At 49.6% G+C, this 20,893-nt stretch overlaps 1 protein-coding gene across 1 annotated transcript in view; it reads right to left on the bottom strand.

Annotated features, from left to right (window-relative positions):
* The window catches only part of EPAS1 (endothelial PAS domain protein 1), a 91,214-nt gene that overhangs the window by 23,894 nt on the left and 46,427 nt on the right, over nucleotides 1–20,893 (bottom strand). Inside the window, exons 2-6 of the mRNA XM_043468476.1 lie at nucleotides 16,320–16,510; nucleotides 7,132–7,283; nucleotides 6,633–6,717; nucleotides 3,101–3,219; nucleotides 2,788–2,993 (exon numbers count right to left, since the gene is read on the bottom strand). Coding sequence (XP_043324411.1) covers nucleotides 2,788–2,993; nucleotides 3,101–3,219; nucleotides 6,633–6,717; nucleotides 7,132–7,283; nucleotides 16,320–16,510 — 753 coding nt within the window. The remainder of the gene's footprint in view (nucleotides 1–2,787; nucleotides 2,994–3,100; nucleotides 3,220–6,632; nucleotides 6,718–7,131; nucleotides 7,284–16,319; nucleotides 16,511–20,893) is intronic.

Here is a 20,893-nt window from a genome sequence, read left to right as displayed (position 1 = left end):
TGTGTGTGTGCGCGCACACGTGCGTGCATACCTGTGAGAGAGCAAGCATGAATGTGTGTATACCTTTCCCCATCCCAATACAAAAAGTAAAAACAAGATAAGCTACCAAAACCAAAAAATCCTAGTCCTCATCAAAGCAACTGAGAAGTAACACATAGGTGTTAAGGACTTAAAATAGTCACTTTATAAACGTCTAAGCCATGTCTGTGCCCTTGTGAACTAATCTCCTAATCCGTTAAACACAACTTATGTGTGGCACAGCCTTCTGTGTCTTTAAATGCCTCTGCATCCATCTCTCCAGCACCATTGAATTCAGAGTTTGGCCCATGTAATTAGGTTTTTGAAAGACAAGATTTTGCTGAAAGTGCACTATATCCAGCAAACCTTACAAGTAATATCACCCTCCACACTCTTGAGTCACAAAGCCCTAAATCACAGGTTCCTTCAAGTCAGGATCAACTCTGCCTACCAGACCTGAAGCAAACTAAGAAGTCAGTGCAGGGTCCCTCTCCTTTCTGGGAGGAGGGTCTTCCACATTCTTAGGCCCCCAATTCCTCATGTTATTGCCCCTTCTTCCTTTCATCCAAAGATTAGAAGCTTTCAGGAAATGACCTGAAATTCATTCAAAACATGGTAAAGAGTGAGGAATAACTTCAAATTACTCTTTCCAGAGGAATTTTCCCTTCACTTTAACAAGGATCAAAGTCTTAGCATTTAAAAATTTCTTCTTTCCTGTTATCTAGGGATGAGAAGTTATTTTCTAGGACAGTAGGGTTTTCCCAGTGCTTCTGGGGTCACATTAGGGCTGTGCACATTACAAAACTGTATCTTCTGCCCAGAATGGTTCTTTGAATACAAAGACTACATCTGATAAATAACCTTACACAGCACGGATTTCTTGGGTGCCTGCCTTTCCAATAGTCTTTCTCTCTAATTATCCTCATATCACAATAATGACAACATGAATAACCATAATAACTGCTGGCTGTGCCAAAGTTCCAGGACATAGTCTTCATATGGGATATTTTCTCCCTATGAGATTAGAGCACTTCTTTCTACATCTCAAACCACCCACTACCTGCAACAGCCTTGAATCCAGCGCTATGGTGGTCAGAACTAGGGGACAGGAATGACTCTAGGGCACTTTCACCAGAGTTCTTAAATCTGTCTTGGAGCCCAGTTCTAAGGAGTGGCAGCAGCAAACACCAGGTCAGTCCAGAATCAGGGGAGACAGGCTCGGCAGAGCCTGGAAAGTAGAGCCCCATCCATGAAGAAATCTGCACCCCTGGGACATCCAGCAGAGGAGAGGAAGGTGGGTGGGCCTGGGGGCTGCTAAGCAGGAGCTCCCTCCTGGGGTCTGTGGCTTCCTGCTGGCTGGGAAGGTGAGGCAGTTTCCTGCTGGCCTCTCCTCCTTCCAGGCCCCCAGCCTCTACATATCTCCAGAAGTGGTTTCGGCCCCTTAGAGTTTAGCAGGGAGACAAGCTTCAGGGGAGGACAAGGGCAGGGAGCAAGACGCCAGCAGGAACAAAAAACCTCCATCAGTGAGGGGCTTTGTGCTTTTCAAAGTGCTTCCATGGCCATCACTCATCTTACAGTGATCCTGTGAAACAGGAGGGAGTAAGTATGCATTTTAGAGAAGGGGAAGCCACAATCTCAGGGTTTCTGGAGAAAGCTAAAAGGTGAGAGTGGAGTGCCTGCCGCAGCAAAGAGCTGCTCCCAGAACTGTGACTCTGGACAAACATAGTGACTCTGGACACTGCTGAAAGCCAGAGTCGGGTGGGGAGATCCCCAAGGGCCCACCCCATCATGCACTAGATGGCGGGTGGCAGGGGCATCTCCTTGGGCCGGGCCTGCCGGGCCCAGCTCAGCCCCTGGCCTGTCCCTGCCTCCCTGATGGCAGCCATTGCCCATGGCATCCTTGCTTCTTCTACCTCCTGATCTGCCCACATCTCCAATGTCCCGGCACAGAGGGGAGGGCAGAGGCCAGGCAGTGGGGAGGAGTCAGAGCTGTTCTGCCCGCCCCTCCCATGACAACTCTGACCTTTTCCCTACCTGTTTCGATCCTCACCTTGAGCTAAAACTAGAGTGACATGGATTACATGTATGGCCTTGGGTACTCTTTCAACTACTTTAATAAAGAAATAATTTAGGGTGGGAATCATAGCTAATACTGAACACTTCCTATCGGATTGGAACTTAGGCCATCTCACTGCATTAAGGCTCTTAACCACTATACTCTCCCGTAAGAGAATTTTCCAGTTGGGCCTGGCTTCAGGGATTGGAGTCTGACTTAGTTTCCTTCATCAAAAAGCTTTCCAACCGGGGCTGGACACTGGCTGGAACGGAGGACATAGGAGGAGCAGAGGCTGAGGAAAGAGCTCACTAATGGAAGAGAACACACAGGAGTCACGTGACTACAGGGCAGCTTCCAGGCTCCCAGCGGGCCTCGGCACTGGCTTGTGCCAATGGAGAGACCTCTAGACCTTCTTTTCCCAGGAAGCGGAGTGGAGAGAAGCTTGGAGATCTAGGAGTCTCTCTCTCTCTCTCACACACACACACACACGTGTGGAGGAAGATGTACACACCACCTCCATCCACCATGACAACAGCTGCACTCTAGAACAGCTCTGGGGTGACAACAGGGGACAGTCCAGTACGACCCTTACCAGCACTGGCGGGATGAAACTGTGACCTGCCCCCAACAACACAACATGTCTGCCGCGGACCCGCCCCCTGACCACAGACACCACACGCGCATGCGCACACACGCTCCCCGCCGGGCCCCACCTGTCGTCGCAGTAGGTGAACTTCATGTCCATACTGTGGCGGCTCAGGAAGGTCTTGCTGTCCAGTGGGATGTCCATGTGGGACGGGTGCTGGATCGGCTCACACATGATGATGAGGCAGGACAGCAGCGGCTCCTTGCAGCCGCAGAGACTGCTGTGAGGGGGGCAGTTGTTGTAGACCTTCACCTGGCCCGTGCAGTGCAAGACCTGGAGACCAGCCGCGGAGGGTCAGACATGGGGTCGGGGGCGGGGTGGAGGCAGGGGGTGGGGCTGGGGGGCACCCCGGGACTCCAAACCCAGAACTGACGTCCTACCTTCCAGGTGGCTGACTTGAGGTTGACCGTGCGGCCTCTGTTGGTGACCGTGCACTTCATCCTCATGAAGAAGTCCCGCTCTGTGGACATGTCTTTGCTTTTCTTCCCAAAACCAGAGCCTGGATGGAGAAGATAAGCAGAGCCAGCTGAAGTTAGCTCTGTTTGTAGTCAGAAGCAGGGCAGTTTTTCAGGGGGGTGTGTGTGTGTCTGTGTGTGATCCCTGAGGAGCTGCTGTGAGCACCCGTAGCCTGCCCAGAGCACTCTGTGCTGTCTTGGCTGTGGATCAAGGCTCCCTCATCTCCAGCCTGTCTCCCCTGCAGGGTGAGCTCCTGAAGGGTTGGGGCTATTCCACTGTTTTATTTCCCACCGCACCTCACAGCGCAGAGTGGTCAGGCGATGAGTGACCATCAGCCATGATCTCAGCAAACCTCTCCCCTGGGTGGGCCCCATAGAAGGAATTCCAAAAGGATCATCCAAGCAAGATCACAATCGCTCCAAGGGGATAAGCCTCTCAGGTGGGAAATTTCCCTTAGATGCCCCTGTCTTTTCCCCATTCCTGTCCCTCCCATGCCCTACTGTTAACCCACAGTGGCTACGTTCAGGATCCCACACCATGTGCTCCCTTCCCAAAGTGACACAGGTCAAGGCTCATGGAACACCGCTGGTCCAAATCTCCTGTGGTGAGCAAGTTCACCTTGAGGATTAACTCAGTATGGATCATATCCCTTCTCGGTCAGAATTTAAAAAATCACCAAGACAAACAAGATTGCTTCCTTCCTTATGGTCTCCAAATAACCTGCCCACTCAGGACTTCTCCCACTGAAAAAAAGAAAAGTGATGAATGCAGTAAACCCTAGAGGTGTCCCCCTGTCCATGTCTAAATTCTGCCATTCTGGACCTTCCAAGGTACACTCCCGCCCCACTACCCAGCATCTCAGAACAACCCAGAGCCTTGTTTCTAATAGTCACATCCTTCCTCTGGGCATAGCCTCAGGACTGAAACCCCCAGGGGTCAGTGACTTGAGTGACACAGCCCCAAATCGCTGTGTCAAATGGGTTGTGGCACTTTTTAATCTGTCATAAACCTCAAATGAGAGGCCACTAAGTAACAGACCAGATGGTGAATCTTTTTCTTTTTCTTATGAGAGGGTATTCCTCCCCATCACAATCACAAAATCATCTCTCCCATACTCAATGATGTTTTCCACAATTCTGGCTTCCATAGGTGGCATTTGTACATCATGAGATATTCTTGTATCTTGGGGTCTGGACACACTACCAGGACCAGCTCAGGTGCTATGGAGCAGTGGACAGGAGGGACTCATTTGTGGCTCTTGCATGGGTTATGGTTATAGTCTCCTAACCTGTTAACATCGGGATTTTCCCCATCCTGTCATTTGGTTAATCTCTCTGAACACAGCTCCAATCAGATTACCCCTATCTGTGCTCAAAAAATTCCAACAGCCCCCTCTGTCTACAGGAAGAAGTTCAAGGCTCAGTTGCCGGCCTTCAAAGCTTTCCACAAGCAGCCTCACAGCCTTATCTGCCTCTGGGTGATCACACTAACCCTTTGCTTATAGATCACGAGTCCACTCAGGTCGGCACCTTCAAAGCCTTGATGAGTCACTGATTTTGATCTCAAGTCCTCAACACAGGGACCGAGAGACCTAACGTTCAACTCAGATCAACAGAGCAGAGTCATGCTGAGTCACAGCCCTGGAGAGTGAAAGGTCCTAGACTTTGCCTGGTCCAACACTGTCACTTTGAAGAGAAAGATTCCCAGGAACAGAGCAATGAAGGGGCTTGGTTCAAGTTGTATGATCAGACTAAGACTAGGGTCAGAGGTTGAACTGAGACCGAGAACCCAAGGGTTTCCAGAGTAGAGAAGAAATAAGGGACGTTGGGGTTTTCTCAGGCTTCCAGTGCCTGTTTTAGAAAGGGATTCAGAAGATCTGGTAGCCTTTTTCTCACAGAACTAAACAAGACTTTCTCAACACAGAGAAGACAGTGAACAGCCCCGAGAGCTCCCCAGCCTGTGCCTGACCAGAGCCAGGTGGCCTTCAGGAGGGAAAGCAGAGGGGCTGGGGGAGGACGGGGTGGTGGGGTCGGGGAGGTGGTGGGAATCCTGCACTCTGCAGGCTCAGTTGGTAACACGGGTAGAAGTAGGCGAATGAAATGTGTGCTTTTTCAGCATGTGTGATAATAAGAGCAAAACCTTGTAGGCTGATACTACTGCCTTGCCTCTGCCATTCAGGCTGGATAAGTACACGCTCCATGTCAGTGACAGGTGAGAGCTGTAAAAAGGGATGTTAGACTCGGTACAGTCTGTCCAGGGCAGAGACTGACTCTCAGGTTCAGAAGGGACCTCGAAAGTCATTGAGTTCCCTTCTTCTTAAAGCTTCTGTCCACTTGACAATATGTCCATTAGAGCTTTTGCGCGGCTGTCCCCAGTTACAAGAGATGAAGCAGCCAGCTCTGACTGTCCCTGAAAAATGCTTTCTGTTTGTTTCGGCCCTTCCATCCCCTGGCACCTGCTGGAGCCCCCGCAGGTAAGAGTGTGGTGCACAAGACCTTTTAAACTTTCTCCATCAAAACCACCTGTTCCATGTTTTATTACCGGGGGACCAGACTCCTTCCTTGGCCCCGATGGTAGCAAGTCTCTAAAGGTGGCCCCAGTGAGCCACATTTCACAGTATTTAGGGCCTTGTATAGCCCCCTCCCACAGTGAATGGGCCAGGTCTGTAACTCACTTTAACCAAAGCGTGGTGCTGTACCAGTTTCAGGACTAAGCCTTCAGAGGGCTTCTGGCAGCTTCTACTTTTGCACTTTCGGGGAGCTAGCTCCCCAAAAGGGAGCTAAGAATATAAGAATAAGAAGTTTGGCTACCCTGGAGAGACCATGTGGAGAGGAAGAGGCTCCGATACCTTATGGAGTGACAGAGAGCTCCAGCCTCTAGTTACCGCCACAAGGTCCCAGAGTGTGGGTGAACCCTATGCTTATCCCATTGGGTTGAGCCCCCTACATCACATGGAGCATAAGAACCACCCATAGAACCCACTGAATCATGAGAGACAATAAAAGGACTGTTTAACCCACTATGTTTGGGCAGTCTGTTACACAACCATCACATGGACAGCTGCAACAGTTCCCATGAACATTTTGGCACAGACAAGCTGATTGGTTTGGATGGTGTCATTCGGAAAAGATGCTGGACACTCAGCATGAGTGATGAAACCTCCTGGAGATGGTGTCCTAACCCACAGGAGTGCCCTAGGAGTCTGATCTCAGGCACCACAAGAGCCAGCAAAAGATAATTCTGAGTACTAGGTACTCAGTCCTAGGTACTGAGTACTAGTCCTTCCAGGGCCCTTGATCTCATCTCCAAAGTCCTGTTGGATTTTCTATGGGTGTCTGTTTTTTCTGGATCGTGATGGCCATGATCTATCCGTCCTACGTTAGTACACAAAGGGGAGACAGGTTCCTTCCCCATGTAGTATTAAGAAAGAAAGAAACACACCCAAGAATACCTTACCATTTTTGAGACTCAAGTTCTCACGGATCTCCTCATGGTCACAGGGATGAGTGAAGTCAAAGATACTGTGTCCTGTTAACTCTACCTGTTTCAAAAAACAAGGTTGGGCTCATTATTCCTGACAGTGAAGAAGTCTCCGAGAGGAAGCTGGGCCCCCTTTCAGGTTTGGAGAGAGGGAGGAGGCTGAGTCAGATCTTCTCATATTCCACTCGGCAGATCCACAGACACACAGGTGTAATAGAGGTCATGACAGACATGACTGACAAGGGTGGGTCTGCAATCCAGTTGGCAGAGCTGTCTGCCAGGATGGCCACTGGCAATGCTAGCCCAATGCCAGGGGCTCTAAGTTATTTCTAAGGTTTGAGGCTTGAGATCAGAGAGGAGGAGGGTGGGTGCATGCAGGAAAAGGTCAGGAGGGAGGTGATCAGAATCTTCCACTAATTTCTACCCCCAAATGGAAACACTTTCCCTTTCTGAAGGAGCCCGAGGAGGGTGTCACCTGTGTGAGTCCCATGAACTTGCTGATGTTCTCCGACAGAAAGATCATGTCACCATCTTGGGTCACCACGGCAATGAAACCCTCCAAGGCTTTCAGGTACAAGTTGTCCATTTGCTGGTCAGCGTCGGCTTCAGATTCATTTTCAGAGCAAACTGGAAAGACAGGGGGTGGGATTGAACAGTTTGCATCAATGTGGGGTTAAAGCAGATGTGACTGGTGTGGATGGGTGTCTTCCAGGGATGGCTCAAAGGCATCAGATGGATTTTTCTGGAAACGCACACCACCAACCACCTAAGTGTCCGCCACATGCCCAAGGAGCAGGCATCTGATGAGCACCCCTGCACGGAGGACCCCCTGCTGGGGGCTTCACGGGCAGAACAGCTGTGGCACCGTACTTGTGGTACTGGCAGCAGTGGGGTCACCGACGTCAAGGCAGTTACAGGAGTAGTCAGGACTGTCATTTTCCCTAATGGATGTTGAGCAATGACAACATACCAGCCTATCACTGAGAATGCTATGTAATCTTCAAAACACCTGTGGGGTAGGCCCTACTTTTTTGTCTTATCTTACAGATGAGGCCCAGAGAGATTAAGTCATTTGCCCAAGGCTATAAAGGTTGTGGACTCAGGCAGCTGAATCCAGAAGCCACACTCCTAACCATTCATTGGCTCTGGAGTCAAATAACCACTGACTTTATTCCTCCTATTAGGTTATGGCGCTAACTGACATAACAAAGAGTAACTGAAAACCTCTTTGAATATCAGTTTCCTCGTCAGCTAAATGGAGGTAATAATTCCCATCTCTTGTGAGGATTAGGTAAGTATGGACAATGCCTAAAACATACCAACTAGCATAAATTCTCTCCCTCTCTGGCTCCTTCTACAACACTGTCACTGTCTTCAAATTGCTCAGAACCTGAATGGGGGCTGGGTGGTACAGCAAGCCACAAATCTAAGTAAAAAGTTCAGGGTGACAGAGGTGGGCGCCCAAGAGGAATACAGACAGTGCGGAAGGGTTCCCAGGAAGAGGGGGTCGCTTTGAGGTGGTCACAGACAACTGTTCAAAGAAAGGCATTTGAAGAGACTCATGAAAAGCAAGGATCTCACTCTGTTAAATGAAAGTAGGACTTTCTGGGCCTACTGGCTTGGGCAGACACTGGAAAGCATGGAGGAGGCAGAGCCTGGAAGGAGCTGTCCAAAGATGAGAACAGGCCCACCCGGCAGAAGGAGGGTCTGTGCCCCAGGCTCATCGACTAGACTCGTGAGTCCAATGGCCTGGAGGAGCGGCATCTCAGACCATTGCTTTGGGGAGATTCATCCAGCAATGGCATGCAAGATGATTTGGAGAGAGTGAGGATCAGAGGTGTGAAGCCACAGGAGGAGGCTGCTGTGTTAGTGGCAGGCTGTGGAGGTGGTTGCTAGGGGCAATCGAGAAAGGCATCCTCTCCCCAACCACTTTGGGGGGCCCTGGCCTATCAAGTAGACCTCTGCTGTCTCCAAAATGTGGCCTCAGCTCTGGCCCCAGCGAATAAAGCTCTCAGGCCCCAGACCCTTGGTTGTTATCGCTCAGACCACAGACTTTAGTTCAGCCCTGCTTCTCCTAGCTCATTGTTTAACTCCAAACATACATTTACTTATAAAAACTTGTATTCATCCACTACAAACATCAAGTCAAGTATGCTTACCCTAATTTACAGAACGAGAGGATCATAGAATAATTTGTCACTTATGAAAGTTAATATTCACTTAACTAAAAAACAAGTCATTCAAACTGAGTCTATTGGAGGGAATGTAAAATGCAATTGAATTTATGGGCCACTTGGCAAGAGACATGTGGATGCTGTGCAATAAGGTTCAAGGGACTTCCTGCAAGGGCACTGGATTTATTTGATTCTCTTTTCCCTTAAGCCCCTAAATTTAAGCTCTGGGCCATACACTGTTATTCCTCCAGAAGAACAAGTCCAAATTAGGAGATGTTCCTACCAAGGGGCTTCAGTGGCACCCCTGGGGACCAGCCACCTTAAGGACACAGCATCAGTGAATGTGCCAGGGTCACTGATGCTGTCCAGGGACAGGCCACCCTTCAGAGCCAAGAGCTGGGCCATACAGAGTGTATCCTAGTGACTTCCCTGTGTTTTGATAAAATGGTAGAACAAAATGAGGGAAATTCTTTCATCTTCATACCCTGATTCAGGCAGCTAGCCTATGGGATGGGAGACTGGGAATGGCCTTTTTACCACACACATGCCCACACCTGATCCCTGCTTAGGGTCCCTGCCAACCAACTGGTTAGCCGAACTGATGATAATGAACCAGAGTTCTAGGTGTGGGGGGTGCTGCGGCCAATATTCATACTCCTGGTTAATACCTAAATTTAAACAGGGGCTTCAGAAGAGACCACGACTTGACCTAGTGCTTTCAAAGTGGAGCAAGCACCAGGACCACTAGAGGACTTGCTAAAACAAGGATTTCTGAGACCAGAGCAAAGTAAAAATGTGGGATCTCTCACTGAAACATCAAAGCATGCCCAGGGCCCTTCTAATGGTGGAAGTCCCCAGGGGACCGCAGAGTCACACAGAGTCGTACAGCCAGCCCCGGATGGGCCCTGTGAGCAGTGTTCCTGACTCAGTAGGTCTCAGGTTGGGGGCAGGGCTTCCCGGGCGGCTCAGTGGTGAAGAATCCACCTGCCAATGCAGGAGACACAGCTTCAGTCCCTGAGTTGGGAAGATCCCCTGAAGGAGGAAATGGCAACCTATTCTAGTATTTTTGCCTGGGAAATCCCATGGACAGAGGAGTCCAGCGGGCTACAGTCAAGGGGGTCACAGAGTCAGACACGATTGAGTGAGCATGCACTCAGGCAGGTTGGGGGCTGAGAATCTGCTTTTCTAACAAATTCTCACATGATGTGAATGCTGGTGACCACAGGTGGAGACCATCACTGCCTTAACTTCAAGTTCTATAAGCCACTCTAATGCTGGGAAACGGAGAAGGCAATGGCACCCCACTCCAGTACTCTTGCCTGGAAAATCCCATGGACAGAGGAGCCTGGTAGGCTGCAGTCCATGGGGTCGCTAGGAGTTGGACATCACTGAGCGACTTCACTTTCACTTTTCACTTTCATGCATTGGAGAAGTAAATGGCAACCCACTCCAGTGTTCTTGCCTGGAGAATCCGAGGGACGGAGCCTGGTGGGCTGCCGTCTATGGGGTTGCACAGAGTCGGACATGACTGAAGTGACTTAGAAGCAATGCTGGGAAAATCAACATGTTTTGGCAAGTGGTGACCTATTTGGGGGACATAAGAAGAGACTTTCAGCACTGTTAAAAATCACACTAGACAGGTGAGCGCCTTCTCCAGACAGCAGAGGCCAGTCCTGTGATTCCTGGCCTAGTGAAAAGATTTTTCTTCTCTTCAATTTCTTTGATCTCAGTGGCAACCCTGACTTCAAAATCTGGAGTCATCCCAAGACAACCTGATTTGGGTTAGCCAGGCCCAGAGGAAATAGTTCTGCTTAAAGTTTCCTGTTTTCAACAGTTCCAGCACAGCCAAACTGGTTTCCATCTGTGCCCAGTACACTTGCTTCCAGGAGGTGGTGAAATTGGCTACAACAGCTGGCCAGCTGGACTCCGGGAGGGAGGGAGAGGGGCGCACAGAGCCCACGAGTGGAAACAGAGCATCTTGGGACTGAAGTCACAATGGCTGGGGGACCAGGAAGCCAGCAGGCCAGCCCCATGGGGACCTGGAAACAACAGGGCCTCTTTCCTCTGTGGAACCATTTGCTCCCGCAGCACCTGCCTGTCCTCCTGGGGACTTCAGACGGAACCTGGCCAGCTTGCTGTCAGCTTGGAGCTGAGGGTAGAGGCTGGGGGCCGGAGGCAGCGCTTTACTCCAGGGGCTGGGGCTCCAGGCACATCACCTGGCTGAAGACGCCTCTGCCTTTCCCTTTTCCTCTCTCAGGGGAGCATCAGGTCTCCTGAGGGGATCACTAATCTCTGACTCAGTGCTAGGCACACAGACAATTCACTCGCCCACAATGCAGCTATCACACTCCTGCCACATGTCTGCCCCATGCTGGGCATGAAGCCAGGCCACCTGTCAACAAGTGTCACTTACTGGGTGCTCAGCCCTGTCCTCGGGAAAGTCAGGTGTAAGAGCATCCTTTCCGCAGAGGAATCTACAGACCAGCGGGGAAAAGACAGATAAGCAGCTGTAAAGTTGCACAACAATCCGGAAGAAATCCTCAGTGCCCAGTGAAGAGGAGCACACAGTAGGTGCTTGATAAACCCTCAGCAGACTCTTTAAATAGCCCTGGGCTCCGGGTCTCAGTTACTTGCTTCCCAGGACCCTTCAGGGTCTGACCCCCAAGAAGAGGAGTGGGTCATGCAGATCAGAGGCACTCTGCAGAGACTCAATACAGTGCAACCGAGAGCACAACAAGATTCTTTCAAGCTAAAAATAGCCCCGGTAAACAGGCTTTGATGACTCCCCACAGCCAGGATATGCGCGGGCTGAGGTTTCGGAGCACTTTTTCCGGAGCACCGTGCATTTCCTTCAGGCAGCACCGCCTGGGTGGGGTTGGACCCGGGGCGGGGGTGGTGGGGGCAGCAGGAGCTGGGCATCTGGGGTGAGCAGGCAGCGGTGGGGCAGACGCTCCCGGCCGGGCCCCTGGGGCCAGGCCGTCACAGGTGCTGCTGCGCAGGGCACCAGGGTTATTTTCCCTCTGTTCCTACTCTGAGAAGTTCCGAGTGTTCTGACTGGTCTCCAGACCACTCTGATGTGATCCTCCCGGGGCATATGTGCTTGGCGGGTAGTCACCCCGTAGTTATCATCGAAGGGGCTTCCCTTTTACACTGGTTCTTTCCCTCGGGCTCTCCTGGGCCCAGAGACCCATGACTCCAGTGGGCCCTGGATGTGCTGACTGCAAAAGCAGCCCAGTCAAGCCACGAGGAAACTGTTTTTGAATGGCTTATCTGGCCATCAGTCCCACATTGAAACGCCACCATCACCAGGTAGTAGGCTGAGGTTACCCTCGCATCTTTGGCAGAGGGCACTGTGTTTTATCTGACCTGTGGGCCTCCCAAAGGGCCTTGAAAGTCCACCATTAGACATGCATTTCTTTGGCCTGTACGTGCCTTACTGTCCTGTCTCACCTCTCTGTATGACCCCTCATAAAACACGGCACAGGGCTGGGGCAGCAAACACCCGCTGACGGACCAGACTTATCAAATCTAAGCTAAGGGAATGACTAGGGGCTCTCAGCGATCAAGATCCCGGCACGAATCAACCTTTCAGCTCTTCTCCAACAGGACGGAAAGAGGCCTTGGTTTGGAGGGTGGGTGGGACAAGACGGTGAGACAGAAAGAAAGTAGGGGTGAACACCTGGGAAAAGAAGTCTGAAAGAGGGGCATAAGAAGGCACCAGAAACCATAGCTGCCCCCACAATTTTACCTTTGCGTCTCACTTTTTCCTGCGTGGAAAGGTCATGGCAAAAAGCTAAAATCACTTGTCTCACATTTTAATGCCTTCCCCGTGGTAGTCTAGAGATGAGGAAATCATCATCTCTTATTAACAGCGATGGCTTCACTAAGCAAATGCCAATGAATTAATCATAAGCCTGACATTTGTCTTAGAAATCTTGCTTCACATTGATCTCTAGCTCTTGTGTAAAATGAATTTGATTTTTTCCTCACGAGTGTGTGTGTGGGGGGGGAGCCAAACATCGATTTCATAGTGAAAAGCCAATTTTGCATATTTACTGCTGTTGAAGGTCCTTCAAATGCAGGAGTGACCCTCATTTGCGTACAGTTTGTGGGGCTCCTCTTGAAAGAGGATTTAAGACAATCAAGTGGCATTTCCACTGATGTTCCCGTCAGAATGTGTTCTGTTCTCAGCCCAGCGTGGAAGCTAATATCATAAAGCTATTGTTTCAGTTTGCTTCCTGTGATACAAATCTCAATCGGCTGCCGAGACTCCCAGCCTGAATTTCTCAGCGCTGAGGTTTCCTCTCCAACATTCCCACACAGAACAGCCTACTGTGAAAATCAAAGGGAAACGTGTTACTAAGTAAAGAAGAAACTTTTCTAAAGCAAAACCTGGTCTTTTTTAGCCTTTTGAACTCTGAGGTATGCAACCAGCTATTTCCTATCATAAAGGGAGCCAACATCGACGCTCACCTTTGTTAGAAATGCTTCAATCATGGATCTGTGGTTTATTTTGACTTAGTAAGGCTTGGCGACTCTGCATTTTGCTAGAAATTGCTAGAAGGTAGTAAGAGGACAGTAAGGGTTTACACTGGGTTTTCATTTATATCATTTTCCCCCAAAAGCCTATACATATCAATCTATTTACTTGATCATAGCCAGTTTTTTTTTTTAATTTTTATTATTATTATTTTTTTGATCATAGCCAGTTTTATCTCTAGGCTGTAACTTATTGAGAACCTAATACATGGCAGCAAGAGAATAAGGGTTTTTATATCCAGCATCCTTGGACAGCACTGCAAGTGCGTACTGGCAGCCCCTTTGTGCAGCTGAGAAAGTGAGCTGGAGGGTGGTAAGGAGGTTTTCACAAGGCTGCAGAGAAGAAAGGCAGCCTGACTGAGGTTCTAGGGCAGGTCCAACTGCCCACAAATCCTGTACATCTTTTCATTGCACTGCATGTTTTAAACAAGCAAAATATGACTAAGATCGTCTCACATACAATTCCTAAAAACAACGTCAATAACTGGTCTAAAGAGTGTGCGGCAGCAATGTGGAAGAGGGGGCACAGAGAGCCATCCATCACCTCCTCCCCCGGGTGATGCATGTTTTATGAGAACTGCTCCTTCAAGGACACCTAGATCAGATGACCAAATGTGGACACTTTTTATCCTTTTCTGTCATTTCTTTCCTTGGGACCGAGAGGATCATGCTGACATGCTGAGTGCTCTGGTGGGTCCCGGGAAAAGCCCAGCCAGAGGGCAGGCACTTTGTGTCCACAATTTGCAACAGGCCCTGGGCAGGGATATGTGAGGTCTTGCTGTGGCCACCCTGGTCCCATCTCCCCAGGTGTGTCTGGCCCACAGGGGGCTCTCGCCAGCACACACGCAGGCAGACATGCTCAGAGCCTCTGATACGTGTCCGGTCCAAGTCAACCCTGAACACTGAGGAGGGGGTGGCTATGCACGGGAGAGCTTGGAAACCCAGGGCCGTGCACCAAGAGCAAGCGTAGAAACAGTCACTGAGTGTGTAAGGACCTCCTATGGACCCCACTGCTTAGGACCAGCCCCCCACGCCTCCGTTTAACTTTGCTTCCCCACCAAGGGAGACCCCCTTTCTCCCCAGTCACCAGGCCCCATCCACATCTTCAGGCGATGACGACCAAGTCTGCAGAATGCTCCTGCCCTCCTGGATTGAGGATTGGATTCAAGAGGACGACTTGAGCTCCAGGTGCTAAATGTGTGACTTTGCAGCAAAGTTAACTTTTCTTTGCCTCACTTCTAATCATCCGTGAAATGAGCAGAAACATCCTCCAAGCCCAAATTCAATCAGAGAGCTGTCTCAGGATTAATGTATTACTCCTTTTGGGGACCCCTGTTGGTGGAGGAACAGGGGTGATGGTGGTGAAAGGAAGTAGTGATGAACCCAAAGAAATTAGTGTCTAAAAGTGGAATTTCATTTAGTGTCTCAGAGTGGAACTTCAAGTACTGGAACAGGGAAGACGAGATGCTTCTGGGTGTGGGGAAGGGGTCTTTGTTTAGCCCTTGAGTCCTCCACTCCCTGTTCTGTGCAAATGGAAAGATGATTCCAACACGGCCAGACACTGCCCTCACCTGTCCTAGAGGACATGCTTCTTTAAAGGAAAGAGGTACATCCCTGCCCTGTGATGGCATCTCCAGGCCTTTCTTACACTTCAGCCCATGGTTCCCTTTCTCTGTAGCATCTATGACACCATGCCTGCTATCGCCTTGCACTGTTTCTTTCAAAGTATTTTTAGAGGAAGTTTTCCCCCTGGGTTCTCTCCCTCCTGTCTGCTCTTTTCTGAGATGCTTTAGATTTTCAGGCCAGGGTTAGCCCTCTAACCCCTGGACCCACTGCACTGTCATCCTATTTTCTGAAAGTCTTCCCCCCATATCCTTCCTGTGCTCCAGGGCCCAGAATAGCACATGGCGCTCCGGCCTCCCCGCCTCACACTGGATTCCCTCTGTTCTGGGTTTCCTTCCCAGAATAGCCGCTGCATAACAGGATGGCAGAGTCTACCCCGCTCCAAGGTACACGGCTCACTCGGGAAAACTGAAACCCAAGCACGAGAGAACTCCCCCTGCCGCCCCGGCTCTGCTCACCACCTCGGACGCGGCCGCTGACAGAGCCACGGCCGGGTGGGGGTGGTGGGCGCGGAGGGGCGCGGCCCCCTGCCCAGTTTCCTTACACAACTGGCAGACTAGAAAGGACTGACTCTCTATCTGTCAGATCTGATATTGGCAGAAGCCCCAGGCCTCCTCCTTCTGGTCAGGACTAACAGGAAATGGTATTCTGAAGAAGGTGAACTCTGAGCAGGGGGGAAAAAAGTTTTGTGACCTTGAGACCTGCAGAGATAGCAGGGAAGGTGAGAATTCGTGGGTTCTGAGGGGAGATGGTTATCTGTCCGGGGCTCCCCGGTGTGGCCGGGCCTGTGCTTCACAGACATTATCTCAGTTTATTCTTAAAGATACCCCGAGCAATAAGTATTCTAACCCCTTTTATGGATGAGGAACCGAAGGGCACAGACACTGAATAATCTGCCTGGCATCCCGGCTAGTAAGAGGGAAGGGTCATACGGGCACGCCTCTGCCGTCTGGAGAAGCTGGCCGGCAGACACACACTAAGATGTTCCCTAAAGGATTCATCCAGCCTGGACTGGAAACTGGATCTGCCAGCCGCGGGCATGGTAACTGGGAGCCAGCACCAGCGGCTCTCACCCCCCCAGCCCTCTGTGTCCCCTCAGCGGCCCAGGGCTTCAGCCCATGACTGTAATCACCTCCAAGGCCACTGCTGGAAAGAGGTTCAACAAAAGAGAACTAAGTGCTAATGATGGCATTGCTGTGGGTGGAAGGTGTGCAGAGTGGGGGTTCCTGGGGAGGAAAACCCTCCCTCTGTGCCTGTGGCTTTCCAACTCGGGCTCCTGTGTGTGAGAACATGGGGGAGGCGGGGAGCCCAGGGTTCGCGGCCTCACCGGAGGACAGGAGCTTGTGCGTGCGCAGGAAACTGATGGCCAGCCGCATGATGGAGGCCTTGTCCAGGTGTGAGCTCACGCTGTGGGGCAGGGGCAGCTCGTGCGCCAGCTCGTAGAAGACCTCTGTTTCCTTGCTCCGCCGGCACCTGGCTGCATCTCGGGACTTCTCCTTCCTCCTCTCTGAGCTGCTCCTGCGTTGAGAGACAGGGGTTAGTCTCCAGAACCTCAATGCCATCCCATCACACCCCCGGTCTTGGACACCCTCAGGACTCCCCCATCCAAGGCATGGCCAGACTCTCCCGCTGAGCTGATGTGGGCTCACATCGGTCACCTGAGCCACAGGGGACAAAGAGCTCTGCCCGTGTGCATCTCGTGTCTTCTCAGCAGCCCTCCCGTCCCGCACGCCATGGAGTCCACACCAGGGCTTCCAGTGGGTGAAGTCTGAGCAAAGACTTGCTGGTTGAGTCAATCCACTGGCAATGCCTGGGGCTATTTGGGGACTAAGGTGAACGCCCAGGACAGACAGGGAAGTGTAAGGAAGCTGTGGCCAGTGGCTTAGATGGCTGTGTCAAAGCCTCTGGAGAACAAGATGAAGAACTGCTTCTGGGTAAAATGCTTGAACAACTAAGCCCAGTACTGGACCTTAGGTTCCATTTCATATCAGTGATTTCCATCACAAAAATGGAAAACGCCACTAGAGCCCAGGAGCCGTCAACCAGACGGACACCTATCAGTCTGATGTCCCAAAGCACACACCTGCCAAGGGTTAAAAAGGACCAAGCACAGACACGATTCCTCTCTGATCTACCAGCATAGGCTTCCAGTCAGTCTCATCTCCCTTCTCCTTGCAGGAGAAAGGTCCACTCGCCAGCTCTGTACATTTGTATTATTTAAACTGATTAGCCTCAGTCTTCTCATCTGTAAAATGATAATACAGTACTTGCCCCACAGAGTTAATGTTGAGGACTAAATGTGATAACATATGGAAAATCTTTAATGCCAGGTCTATCCCAATGGTAAAGCAGTGTTAGCTAATAGTAATAACAAAATTGTCCATGAAAAGATAAGCATGAGAGTAAAAATGTTACAAAAGAGTACAGCAGAATCCTATCTTCACGGAAATATATGTATTATACATAACATTTCTTATATAGGAAAAATCTAGAAATATAATAAAATACTAATGATTATTATTCTCACAGCTGCCCTGTATATGGTGCTTACTATATTCCAGGGATTATGTTAAGCACTACTGGACTGGCTTCTTTAATTCTCACAACTACCCTTGGAAGTAGTTACTATTATCCCTAATTTACAGATGAGGAAATGAGTCTATAGAGGTCAAGTATCATAGTCCCTCCTTTATTCACAGGGATTCATTCCAGGATCCCCAGTGGATGCCTGAAACCACCAACAGTCCAGGAACCCTCCATGTACTGTTTTTCCCTAGACTAATGGGCAGGTAGCATATACGGCACAAATACACTGGACAAAGGAATGATTCATGTCCTGGGTGGGACGGCAGGAGATTTCATCATGCTACTCAGAATGGCATGAGACGGAAAACTTATGAATTGTTTATTTCTAGAATTTTCCATTCAATATTTTCATCCTGGGGTTGACTGTGCGGAACTGAAATCGCAGAAAGTGAAACCACGGATAAGGGGAGGACTGCCATAATTCACCTGCAGCCTCTAAGACAGCCTCTAGGTAAGGAAGTGGGACCCTACACTAGGCATCTAGGCTCGTACCCACCAACGATGTCCTGCCTCCCTATCTTCAAAAATGTTCACAGTGTCAGGTCAGTGAGGTAGAGGAGATGTTTTATTAAGTGCTTATCCATATTTTCTTATGTTTCTATAAAATACCTATATTGCTTGTTTAATAAACAAGTGTCCAATGATGCTCATAGCTCTCATGGCCTCACCCAACCAGCTCCGGCTTGCTCTGTCTATCCTTATTTCTCCTGAGAGTTCTAAAACCAAAGGTTACTTCTCCTTTTGTTTGGCTTTGCACCCTGTTATCTGGACAGAAAAAAAAAAAATCAGTATTTTGGGGATTCCCCAAATGTTGACACGCCATCTCTCAAACCCCTCAAGATTTGGGGACGCCATCTCTCAAACACCTCAAGATTTGGGGCAGACTGTTTTGACTTTACAACATGCTTTATTTTAAAAAAAACAGAACATCCAGCTCCTTGGATGGATTAAGCATTGCAGATTCAGGATGCAAGAAGAAACTCTAGCAGCTCTCGAAGGTCTGGAAGAACCTTCTGAAAAATTGTGAAATGGGTGGGATTGTTTTTCTTGCCCTATCTATTTTCTGTTTCCTTTACCAAACCTGCTTCCTCCTCACCACCCTCCCTCCCCCACGCTGACTTTCAGCTGTTACACCTCTGGGCCTAGCACCCTGCCCATCCTCACACCCATCCCTCAGAGCCTGCCCATACGATCATCCTGCTCTTGCTCCAGCCAGTAGTGGCAGTTTGTATGCTAGTCCCTCCCATTTGCCTTTAAATCCTGACCTCTGACTGTGGAGCACAAGCAGCTGGTCAAGGTTTGTAGGCATCCTGACCCAGGAAGGGAGGGTGGGAAAGAGACAGGATGCTGTGACTGTACCCACTGCACCTGTGTGTCATGACAGCAGGTATCTTTAGGACATTGATTCCACTCTCCAGCACCTATGTTCACGCTTTCTGAAAAAAGCTTCATCAACACATGACCAACCATTAGGAGCCTCTAGAGAAAGCCTGGGCTTTCCTGGTGGCTCAGTGGTAAAGAACCCGCCTGCCAATGTAGGAGATGTGGGTTTGATCCCTGGGTTGGGACGATCCCTGAAGAAGGAAATGGCAACCCACTCCAGCATTCTTGCCTGGAAAATCCCATGGACAGAGGAGCCTGGTGGGCTACAGTCCAGGGGTAGCAAAAAGCACTGGACACTACTTAGCAACTAAACAACAACAGCAACAAGAGAAGGTCTCCTGAGTGAAACAGACACCAGCACAGGCTGTGACCTTCATGCAAGATCTGCACACACAGTGCTTCCCTTTGCCATCACCCTTTCCTTGAAGTGGAAGAGCAGACACAGAGGAAGAGCCAGGGAAAGAAAAGGTTGTCTGGAGTTGGCGCTCTGTCCGGCAATGGCCTTTGAGATTTGGCTCCTACTATGTTTCCTTGGCTGCACAAATGTTTACTGACACTTTTGTGTTGGATGCTGCACTGAGAACCTTACATATAGTACCTCATTATAATCCTCTTAGTGGGACAGTTATGGGAGGCATTGTGAGCATGATTTACACATGTGGGAACTGAGACTCAGACATCACATTTAACTTCTCAAGGTCACAAGCTAGTGCCTGTATAAGCCCCTGGAGATGGTACAGTCAGTGAGCAGATACATAGAAGTCCTGAGACACGTAGGTGCTCCCTGTCTAATTCCATCTGCATGTGAGATGGGCAAGGCAGGCACTGCTGTTGTCCCCATTTCACAGATCTGGAAACTGAGGCCTGGTCAGGTTAAGTTACTAACCTAGAACAGTTCAGCTAATTAGCAGCAGGGCTAGGACTAGAACCCATCTCTTCCCAGTCCAAAACATACTCTTTCTACTGCTTAATGGTAGGAGATAGTGGCTTTAGCAAAAATAAACAGCAAAGTCTTAACACTGAGAAAAAGAAAGGTTGAGAATCTCACGCAGACTCTTGGTTTAAATGTCTGAGCTCTACTTCAGGTACCCTGTTTTTACAGTAGTGCTCTGGGACCAGCATGACTTTAATTGGATTATCTAGTTAACCTTGACACATCCCAGAGATATCTGTCTAATTTTGACTCTTGGAAGAACAGACAAACATGTGTAGCCCTGCCATCATTGAATCAGCAACACGAAGAATTACAGCTAAATGTGAAGGTAAGACCTGCCTTGACCCAACTGATGCACCCAGATGACCTCACCCCATCACCCACAGGTTGGGCCTCTCAAGCCAACAGACCAGGGGACGGGAAGTTAGGAGGACTGGTTTTAATACACTGGTTAATACACTGTATTAATACTGGTTTTAATACACTGGTAACCCATTTGTTTTGCTATCTGATGTTGAACAAGAAAATGCATTCTCAGTGCCCTGATGGCCTCGTCTGTGAAATGGGAGCCTTCTCCTGTCTTCTTTGTCAGGATCAAGTGAGATGAGTATAGACGGGATGGGAGTACTAGAAGGCTCTCCACCATGGCTGATGTTAATGATCCCACTGCCAGGCTAATCTGAGCACTAGTCGAAGTCAGACTTTGGCCCTACAGCTGCTTGTCACCAAGTCACCACTGTGTCAGGGCTTCATCTGTTGGTCAGGCTGATTTTGACCAGTTTGTTGGGTCATGTTGCTGGTCCTTCTTAGGTCAACGAGGCTTCATGTCCTAAAGTACATATGCCTTATTTTCTCTCCCTAGATGGGTCCTAGAATTCACTGCAAAGACCAGATTTTTTTTTTAAATGATAATTCTAGACATGGCACATTACAATTCTCTGGTTTATTTATTTTTTAGTAAAAATATATTTTATGTAAGTTTTCCAGATCATCAGAAA

The sequence above is a fragment of the Cervus canadensis genome, chromosome 5 (genome assembly GCF_019320065.1).
Source record: "Cervus canadensis isolate Bull #8, Minnesota chromosome 5, ASM1932006v1, whole genome shotgun sequence".
NCBI lineage: Eukaryota > Metazoa > Chordata > Mammalia > Artiodactyla > Cervidae > Cervus > Cervus canadensis.
Note: the sequence above shows the minus strand (reverse complement) of the source record. Positions and strands in the feature narration are given on the sequence as shown.